Source organism: Cicer arietinum, chromosome 7 (genome assembly GCF_000331145.2).
Source record: "Cicer arietinum cultivar CDC Frontier isolate Library 1 chromosome 7, Cicar.CDCFrontier_v2.0, whole genome shotgun sequence".
Lineage (NCBI taxonomy): Eukaryota > Viridiplantae > Streptophyta > Magnoliopsida > Fabales > Fabaceae > Cicer > Cicer arietinum.
In genome coordinates, this window is record NC_021166.2 from 34,637,562 (window position 1) to 34,648,565 (window position 11,004).

The 11,004-nt window shown below is 30.3% G+C and overlaps 1 protein-coding gene across 3 annotated transcripts; it reads left to right on the forward strand.

Moving 5' to 3' along the window:
* Nucleotides 1-5,832: 5,832 nt before the first annotated feature.
* Nucleotides 5,833-10,804, forward strand: LOC101511857 (protein GRAVITROPIC IN THE LIGHT 1-like). 3 transcript variants are annotated; one of them, XM_012719993.3, is made up of 4 exons: nucleotides 5,833-6,164; nucleotides 6,279-6,364; nucleotides 6,602-6,693; nucleotides 9,073-10,804. In XM_012719993.3, exon 4 carries the CDS (start codon nucleotides 9,073-9,075, stop codon nucleotides 10,450-10,452), a length of 1,380 nt encoding a protein of 459 aa, XP_012575447.1. In that variant the 5' UTR covers nucleotides 5,833-6,164; nucleotides 6,279-6,364; nucleotides 6,602-6,693; the 3' UTR covers nucleotides 10,453-10,804. The 3 variants fall into 3 exon arrangements, with proteins under 3 accessions (XP_012575447.1, XP_004514644.1, XP_073219540.1); XM_004514587.4 differs by having other exon boundaries at nucleotides 5,833-6,114; XM_073363439.1 differs by lacking the exon at nucleotides 6,279-6,364 and having other exon boundaries at nucleotides 5,833-6,114.
* Nucleotides 10,805-11,004: the final 200 nt, after the last annotated feature.

The following is an 11,004-nucleotide window of genomic DNA, read 5'->3' on the forward strand; positions in this document are numbered from 1 at the left end:
AATATAGAAACCTCTCAGCATGTCCTTCCAATACTCAAAACGTTCTCCATCAAATATCGGTGATCTGCTGATGTTTCCTCCAGTAGATTCTTCACAGAATTCAAACATATTGAACTCTTGGATCTTTTAAAAAAACACCGTAAAGTGCTCAGCCTTGAGACCAAGCTCTAATACCAATTGAAGGTGCAAACACAGGAAAGGTGGGAGGGGGGGTTGAATTGTGTTTGACAAAGTTGATAACTTTTTGCTAATTTGATGGTGGCTGGTTGGTTTTTATGAATTACTTGGATAAGAAACAATCAAATTTAGAGGTAGCAAACAATGAAAGCATAAATAATTTGACATAGATTTATCCTTGTTCATCACTAATTTGGGTTCATCCAGTCCCCTCATTCAGAAGGCTACTCCACTAATTCAATTACTTTGAATTACAAAGCACTTGATCCTCCAAGCTAGTCTTCCCAAAAGCCTTACAACCTCAAACTTTTGAGAAACTAACCACCTTGACCCTACAAGCCAAGTCTTCTCCTAACAACCTGACAATCCCAGATTGAAGAAGGAAATAAACCATTATTGAGTTGGATACAAAAGATTGGAACTAAGTGTTGGCTAACAAAACGGATAATAATAATAATAACTCTCACACTCTAAGAAAAGAACATCAAAATATTTCTAACTGGAACAAGTGTTTCTCTCTTTGAACTCTAAAATCACTCTTTTCTACTTTTCGATGTTTTTCTTCTTCAGACTAGAGTATCTAATTATAGTTAAAATCTGGGCTTCATATTAGTCATTGTTTAATTTAGAATTGCATCTTGTTCAAATTGAGTTTGTAAATCCTTCAGATTGATTGTGTTCCTATTTTGTTGTAGATAAATCTTGATCAAATCTTCTTCAAATCTTAATTAAATATTCTTCAAATGTTGGTCAAATCTTGATAAAATCTTCTTCAAGTCTTCATCAAATCTTCTTCAAATCTTAATTAAATATTGTTTAAATCTTGATCAAATCTTGACCATATCTTATTTTCAAGTTGGCAAAATATTTTCTTCAATTGTAAATTTGAATCAAATCTTATTTTAGATTTTCATCAATTATAAATTTGAATTAGATCTTATTTTCAATTTTATTCAAAAACATGAATTTTTTCATACTCTTTGAAGTCAAATATACTGTTCTCATAAAATATTTTTGTTAACATCAAAACTCTAAATATAAAACCAACTTCATTCTAACAACGAGGTTTTATTAAAATGTTGATTTTTATTTATTTGTTGATTTTTTTCTAGATTCTTTGTCAACAAACTTTTAAAATTTCTCAATAGCAAATATGGTTTAATTATCACACTAACATCAATTTATAATATATATACTCTTAATTTCGAGCATGATTGGAACAAAAATATATAATAATACAAATATAAGATTTTTTTTAAAAATATCATGTTTTTTTTTATTACTCAATTGCCATCTTTTGAAAAAAGATTTTGTTATTGTCCTACTTTTTAAATTCAGTAGGAAGTCGTTTCCCGGGCCAATGACCATAAGTAAATTTTTTTCAAACTCAATAGAAGGTCGCTTCCCCCGAGAGCGACCTGCTACTAGATTGTTTTTTTTTTTCTTCTTATTTTAACATTTGTTATTAATTATTTAATAAATTAAAATTAATTAAAAAATAAAAATACTAATAATAAAGTAAAATAAAATGCATTAATAAATTATAAATTATTTTAATTTTTTAATTATTATTATTATTATTATAATTAAAATGATTAAATTATATTAAAATAATTAAAATGATTAATTTAAAAAAAACATTAAAATTGAAGAAAAACTCATCCGAAAAGTTTTCAACTCCCATCATTAATCTCCTCCAACAAGTCCACAATGCAATATTCCCCTTAGTGTCTAATATAATATCAACGAGAAAGAATTAAGTGATTATAGTGAAGAGGTTGAAACATACTTCGACAAATCATCTGGTAATTCTGACGATGAAATTGATGTTGACGAAGATATGGAAGCAGAAGATCAACCTATCCTACCTGAATTCGATCCACCATCTCACCTGGAGAGCATCAACTTAGATACTCAAGAGCAATAAGTGAATTTGATCACTTGTTCATTAACGAAGTCCTAACAGTAGAGGGAACTCTTGCAGTTAGAATGAAGTTTCAAAATAAAGATGAATGAGTTTTTCTTCAGTTTTAATGTGTAACACCCCGATTTTTAACGGTGTGAGTGTATTTTTTTTATTTAAATAAAACAAATTCAACTTAATAAAACAAATATCAAGTCGTAACACAAACAACAAATGTAATAAATAATGACATCATAATATACATCCGACTAAAATAGTTTGTTTTAGATACATAAGTACCATTGCGACAACAACCTTGAAATAAGAAAGGGGAATAAATAAAATTCTTAAATAAAACCCTAAGCTGATCATTTATCCAATTGAGGGTAACTGGGTACTGAGGGTTCATCTTTTTGTCGCATCTTTGACGTCGTTGCAATTCCAGAATGACTCAACACTCTAATAACTTGGGTATATGCTCGGGCCACAATAATAGTATCATCTGAGGGCAAAACCCAAATTTCTACAATAATTGTAAAGGGTCACAAACCGAAATTAACAAATAACACTTAGCAAAATTCTTATACTTTCAAATGCTCAAAAAAAACCTTTCGTCTTAGCATACTCCTCGAAAAGGTTTTCATATGTCCAAAAATGCATAAACAATGTTGAAAAATGAAGTTTCGACAAACTGCACAGTCATAGCCGAATACAACTGAGAAAATGCAGATTTTCAATTCTTAAATGGCTTTGAATCAATCAACACTTCAAACATTAATATTATCAATTATGAACACATAATTAACACCAAATTAATCTCCACAAATTCACACCTCAATCACACATCGAATATTCATAACATCAATTATGAACACATAATTACATCAAAACTTAATCAACCCAACATCACACCTCAAAGCAATTACATCAAATCACAACAACAACCGAATATGTATATACAATCATCATAGTATAAAAAACATGACTCGCGTGCCAAGCACTCTAATGCAATGCATATATGCCAAAATGCATGATTCCGGAATTCCAAACCAAAACCCTCCTCGAAGGGCGTAAATCATAATTGTACAACCTTTCACAGACCAGTACTAATTACCAAGGTGCAATCTCTCACAGATAAGCACGATTTACTAGCATGCAGTCGCTCACAGACCAGCACGACATACAAGAGTGAAGTCGCTCACAGACCAACACAATTTTCTAGAGTGCAATCGCTCACATATCAGTATATTCTAGAGTACAATTTCTCACAGGTCAGCACGATTTACTAGCGTGCAGTCGCTCACAAACCAGCACGACATACAAGAGTGCAGTCGCTCACAGACCAGCACGATTTTCTAGAGTGCAATCGCTCATAGATCAACACGATTTTCTAGAGTGCAACCGCTCACAGATCAACATATTCTAGAGTGCAATCTCTCATAGATCAGCACGACGCGACAATTTCCGCAAGGATAAAATGAACCAATAATTCACATGGCATCATCCCGTGGCCCATCACGGTCACCACTATAACCATGGCCCCATTGCGGTCACCATGTACCATAAAATGCATGAGCATACTCTGACTCTTTTCACCACAATCAATAAGTAAATGCAACTATTAAAATATTCCCCAGTTTTAATACTCATTTAACACTAATGATTTTTCAGATACAACACAAAGCATACTCAGACATATATATTCACACCAATTTCTATTTCCACAAACACACATAGCACCGTAGCGTGGAGATGAGCAACTTTCTCTTCTGTCACTTCTCGAAACAAAGCTTAGATCTAGGAGAAAAGTGAAGGTTTGTGTTCGTGGATTTTGAAAACAAACAAAGTTTGGAAACAGAGAAGGAGGAAGAAGAAAGGAATTTCGCGAGGCTGGGAAACGTTTTCTGTTTCTCTTTCTTCCTTTTTCCTTTCTTCAGTGTATATATATATATATATATATATATAACAAATATCTAAATAAGCATCTAGATATTTTAAAAAAATCATTATTTCACCCATCACCTCACATCACTTCTCAATCATTTTTTCAAAAATATATCTTCTCTCGCCGCAATTTAATTCGGCAGATGAATTTTTCTGAAAAACGCTGCATCACAGAAAATTTTCTTTTCAACAAAAGATTCACCGTAAATAAATAAAATTATTCATTGACGAATAATTTTAATCGGGACTCCATAAATATATTTTTGGCATTTAATAAACAAAATACCAAAAACTGGGCTAAAAGCCTACGAAATTCAACATAAAATACCCTAAAATAGTATAATTTAGGATTTAAAAATTAAGGGTCTTACATAATGTATTTTCTTTAAAATTTATAATATAATTTAATCATTTTAATTATAATCATTTTTATTTATAATTATTTATTATAATAATAATTAAAAAATTAAAATAATTTATAATTTATTAATGTATTTTATTTTACTTTATTATTAGTATTTTTATTTTTTAAATAATTTAATTAATTTTAATTTATTAAATAATTAATAACAAATATTAAAATGAGAAGAAAAAAAAAATACAATCCAGTAGCATGTTGCTCCTGGGGGAAGCAACATTCTATTGAATTTGAAAAAAATTTCCTTCAGGTGATCGCTGATCTGGGAAGCGACTTCTTACCGAATTTAAAAAGTAAGACAATCGCGTAATATTTTTTCAAAGGGTGACAATTGAGTAGTAAAAAAAAAGGATATTAAAAAAATTCTACAAATATCATAGAGACATGACATCATTTTATCGTATGTTTAATGTACACGTGATAACAAATAGAATAAACCACCTCATTATGACAATTGGATTTATTCTTTTAAATTAACTTACAAAACTTCTAAACAAACTAATAATATTTACTAAGAAAATTTAATAAGTAATAAACTTTATATTTTTAAAAACATAATAATACTACTAAATAAACAATTTCAATTTTAAAAAAAATCACGAGTAACAAAAAAATCTATTTTATTTGTTAGATAATAAAAATAAAGATATAATATATATTATATATTAATCGATAAACTATCCTTGTATAAAATTAACATTTAATTTGAAAATTTAATTTAACGTTCATATTTTTATAATTTATATATTATTTTATTAAATTATATAAAATAAAATAAAACTACTGTTTTTTTTTAAATCATAGATATTTAACATTAATTTAATATTTTATTTTTATATTTAATATCAAAATGATATTTTTTATTTTATTAAATTTCAATTATATATATTTTAAATTATATTTTATAAAAATAATTAAATAAATTAGTGTTCTTATTGTATCATGTTTTGTTTTAGTCTAGTTGATATTCAAAATAAAAACTTTAACTAAAAAAACACTATAAAATATTGTCCAATAACTTATAATATCTTATTAATTTATCATTCAATAAATCAAAATAGAATATGATAATTATATCATATTTTATTTTTTATCATATTCATCAAACTGGAAGCATGGTGCACACACTTACATATTGTACAGACGGGTATACGATCCAACGATAGAGAAATGTGATGTACAATAGAATAACTATTTCATGATATAAAAAAACTAATCTCTAGGCCTGATTGATCAAAAATCCAATTATAACCTCCCACAGTAGAAAATCTCCAATTGTGTTATTAACTACAGTCATGGTCAAGGATGTAAAAGTAAACCTAAAAACTACCGAAAGCGACACGACATTGCGCGACGTTTTTAAACTCCCAACGCTGAGGTCGGAACACATCTCAATCCTCTGTCCTTTTTCGTCAACTCACTTATTCTCTCTCTCTCTCTCTCTGCTTTAGATTTTTTCTCTCTCCTATCTATAGTAATTTTTGGCATCGTGAAAAGGTTAATCAATAAAAAAAAAAAAAAACCAGTCAATGACCCTTAAACCCATTGAGTCTCTTTCTCTTATTCAGGGGGCGACAACGACTCGAATAGATGAAAAAAACCACAGAGCTTCAGAACAAGCAAACGGCACAAACAACACTTAACAAGTCTCGTTGAAGAGTATTGGAACTAGGTGTTTATTTTTTCTTCTATTTATTTATTGGAATTAGCTGAGGAAATTTCGTAAGAAACTCCATTAAGTTGAAATCTATTTTATTTATTTATTTTTGATTGGTTGTTGTCATTCATTCTAAGTGTTTATTGGTTGTTTCTTTTTTCTTTCCCTTTTTATATCAGCATATCGTATCATATTTATGGAGGTGGAGACAGAATCATAATCCTTTGCGGTTTTGGTGGTGCTCTTTTCAAGGGAAGATAAAAAAGTCGGTGATTTTGTTATTTTTGATAAGGAAATATTTTTATATTTGTCAACGCGTTTTCATCTCTTGCTATTATTGTTCATAAGCAAGTTTTCATTATTTTTGTGGTTTGTATTGTTAATAACTTGTGTTCTGTTCTGTGAGTTAGTTCTTTTCTGTGTGTGTTTTTTTTTTTCTCTTTTCAGAGAAAAAAAGCTCTTTTGTCTTATTTTGCGTTATTTTTTTCCTTTTGTTTTGCAGGGTATTTCAAGTTTTTTAATTGAGATATACGTTTCACTATATGAGAACTTAACGTCTTCGACCATTCCTGATTTCTTGGAGAAATTATTTAGGTATATTTAATTTCCTTGATTGGTATTTCAAGTTAATGATCTTTGGTTTGATTGATGGTTAAAGTTTTTATTTTTTATTTTTATGTGATATCTGGGTTTTAATTTGATTTTAGTGTGTAGGATTTATTCTATAAAATAAATAGAATGTTTTGGTTGTAAGTTAAGTGACTGAATAAAAAAAAAAAATAGATATGCTTTGTTTAGGCAGTTTCGTTTCATGTTTATGTTGGTGTTGTTAATACATGATATTAAAATTTGGGTTGGAACTAAACCACTTTGTAGAGTGAGCACTATCCATCACTTATAAATACTTTGATTTTAAAGTGAGGCATTATCTCATCCAATCCAATGTGAGACTCTTAATACGTGTTTTTGGCAATGTTAACTATCTACTATTGTTTATTATTATAAACTAGTGAAGTAGGGTGGTATTTTTGGACGAAATAAGGAATTGCGTTAATAGTTTTTGAGGGCCCATGGTTTTGTGTTGTGCTTTCTTAAGGTAGCATGTCCTGTATCTGGTGGAATTTTGAAAGTGCCAAAGATTCTCATCCTGTGTGATATTGACATGTTAATTTATATTTATAGCTGTAAATGTCTTACAAGTGGATGTTGAAATGACTGTAATAGGGAAAACAGTGAATGGCAGTGAAAATTTTGTTGTTTGTTCATGTACAGTGTTTACCATTTTAGATATGCTATGATTTTAGTCACGGGGATGATCAAAATGTTTTGGACCGATAGAGACCCTTTCTAGTGCTAGACACTTAGACAAAAGAGAGATAGACACAACACAAAAGAGATTGGTGTATTATTTTTTTTATTACTCAAAATATTTGTGTCTATTTCTTTTCTATGGAATCAAAGTTGAAACACGAACTTAAAGTGTGGGTCGTCTAATTTTAATCGAAATGTTTTCAATTTTGTGGTTTTGATCCCCTTTTCGTGCAGCACCATTCTTACACTTCTCTCTTCCTTTTTGATCATACAATGGTATAAAGTAAAGGTAGTGTGTGATGCTGAGAAAGTGATGTGAGAAAATTGAGTCCCTTGTTTGAAAGATGAATATGTCTTGTAGGTATAGTCACCTCAGTGTCTTTTTTATTGTTTAAATAAGTGGTGGATGGAAATAGGTACTTCTTAGGGTTGATATGTTTACTCATTGTGTGTAATAGTGAAGTTAAAAGTTCCATGTGGGTCCTGTCTAATGATGGAATCAGATTGATCGTAGTTACTGTGTTATGCAGAAATTGAGTTGAGTCGTCTGATCTTAAATCAATGGTTGAAATTTAAAACTATGTGAAACTGCGTGTAATAATTATTGCAGGCAATCCCTCCAGTATGTGTAATGATCCCACTTTGAATATGGGTCCTATTGCAGACACACATAGTTTACTACTGAGCTACTGCTAGGCCAGATCATTTACATATTGAATATAAAGGAAGAGCTCAGGGAATCCTAAGGATTATGAATCACACAAATGTATATATGTACATGCATGTGTATTAGTTTGTATCAATCTATATCTATATCTATATCTATATTTATTTAATTTATATATACACAAACAGAATTAAAACAAGACAAGTTGTCAGTTTTTGTAAATGGGTAACCATGATTAAAATAATACTGACATGAAAGAATAGCCAAAGAAAAGGTAGTTTAATGAATTTAATTTTGGATTCAACAATTCCATTAAGGTTATTGATTTCCCTATGAAAAGAAATGGGAAGTATTAAATGATATTTATGCTGATCATGACTGTAATGATTCTTGTTTTACCAAAACAACAGAAACTAATTAATCTGAGTGACCACTTTACAAACAAGTTCTGATTACTTTGAATGGTGGGCCAATGCTATTTTGTTTTGCTCTTTGAAGTAAAACATTAGGGAACAAGGCCTGAAAAATTTGTATAATCAATCACACGAAAAGATGTAGAAATAGGGACCTTGTTTTTCTTGACTTGTAATTGATGTTAAATTTGACCTTGATGCTTGCTTTTCCTTGCACATAACTGTTTTTTGTATATTCATTGTGTACACTTTTTAATTAATGCATCTTTTGAGTTTTGATCATGTCCTTTAGCACCTTTTGTCTTCTAAACATTCTTGTAAATGGCCTTTGAGGTCTTTGATATTAATTATTGATATTAGGCAAAAAAAAAAACTTTTGTTAGATGAAACAACAAAAAGAAACGCAAACCTCTATTAAAGGCCTTGATCTAAGCATTAAAGCATATTACTTTTTTCATCTTTTGCTGACCATACTCATCATGTTCACCATCTTTTGATGACTTTATTACCCTTTTTATTCTTCTTAAACACTTGAATTACATTTAAAACTATTTTCATTCGTTGTTATGATTTCTTTTGTAGATGGAATCCGTTAAGCCTTCAGCAGTGACACCGCGAAAGAGTAAATTGGCTCGCACTTTTTCAAAAGTTCTTCATGTAAAATCAATGACTGGAGTTGCACCAAAGAATGTTAGAGTTGATGATCATGAAGTGAACATGACAAACAAAGAAGATGAAGAGGTTAAGAAAAAACTGGTCACAGAAGCTTTGGTTTCAAAAGTTTTTGCTAGCATTTCAACTGTTAAAGCTTCATATGCTCATCTACAATATGCTCAATCACCTTATGACCCTGATGGAATTCAAGCTGCTGATAAATTACTTGTCTCAGAGTTGAAGACTTTATCTGAGCTAAAGCAATGTTGGTTCAAAAAACAATTTGATTTTGATCCTTCACTTGAGGGAGCAATTGTTGTAGCTGAATCAAAGGAGCTTAAGAGTGTTACAAAAACCTATAAGATCATGGCAAAGAAGTTAGAATCGCAGGCGCGACTTCGAGACTCTGAGATCATGTTTCTTAAAGAGAAGTTAGAGGAAGCAATTAAGCAAAACAAGTCAATTGAGAAGAAGTTAAATCAAAGTCCTACACATTTTATATCATTATCTTCACTTGATAATCTTCATATTTCAGGACTAAGTCCTACACATTTTATATATGTTCTTCGACACACGGTTAGGTCGATTCGAAGCTTTGTGAAGTTGTTAGTGAATGAGATGAGATCTTCTAATTGGGATATTGATGCATCTGTGAATGCTATTGTTGAAGAGAATGTGGTTTATTGGAAAGAAGATCACAAGTGTTTTGCCATTGAGTCTTTTGTTTGTAGGGAAATGTTTGATTCATTCAACTTCCCTAATTTCAATCTTTCAAATGAGTCAATTCCTGATAGAAACAAAACACAATTCTTCTTTGGGAGGTTCAATGAGTTAAAATCTATGAAAGCAAGGGAATTTCTTGCTTTGAAACCAAGTTCAACAAGTTTTGCAAAGTTTTGCAGGGTCAAATACTTGAGACTAGTTCACCCAAAAATGGAGGCATCTTTTTTTGGTGAAATGAAACATAGGAACATTTTGAATGCTGGAGAATTTCCACTTGGCAATAATTTCTTCACATCATTTGCTGAGATGGCTAAAAGGATTTGGCTCTTGCATTGCTTAGCATTTTCTTTTGAACCTCATGTTGAAATCTTTCAAGTAGGGAAAACGTGTAGATTCTCTGATGTGTACATGGAGAGTGTTGTAAATTTGAATGATGAAGTAGTAGAAGCAGTGGAATCTGAACCACAAGTTGGTTTCACTGTAATTCCAGGTTTTAAGATTGGTAAAACTGTTTTACAGTGCCAAGTTTACTTATCACAGAAACAAGCTGAGGGTAAAAATGTCAATTCCATGAAGCAAAGGTAGCAGCAAATGTGACCCCACAATACTTAATAGGTTTTGAACTGGAAGACAATATTTTGAGTTGGGAACTGAGTGATCTGTGGCATGGTTGTCCATTTGTATTTTGGCCATTTTGAAAAAGAAAAGCGCGTGAATCTTTGCATTGGGAACCACCCTTTTCTTTTAGAATGTTTTTATTTATTATTATGGAGTTTAATTTTAAAGACATGCCCCAAAGTTTTGTTGATATTAGGCCAGTGGCAGGGATTGTTTAGCTGTTATGGTATCTCTACCTGATATTGAATATGTTATGTATATAATATAATAATGTTAATTAGGTGGTAATTGTTATCGCCCCTGTTTCATTTCCTTTTAATTATTTCTTTGTTCTATTCATCCCTTTTTTTTTACAAACTTTTCATCTTCTCTTTTATTTCTTACTAATTTGAAATACGGCACCATAAATTAGAAAATAAAGAGCTATGTACAAATAACCAATATGATAGTTACAGTCTAAAAACTTAAGATATCACTTGCAATTAAATATAAGCTATATAAATGAACAAGAGTCAACAT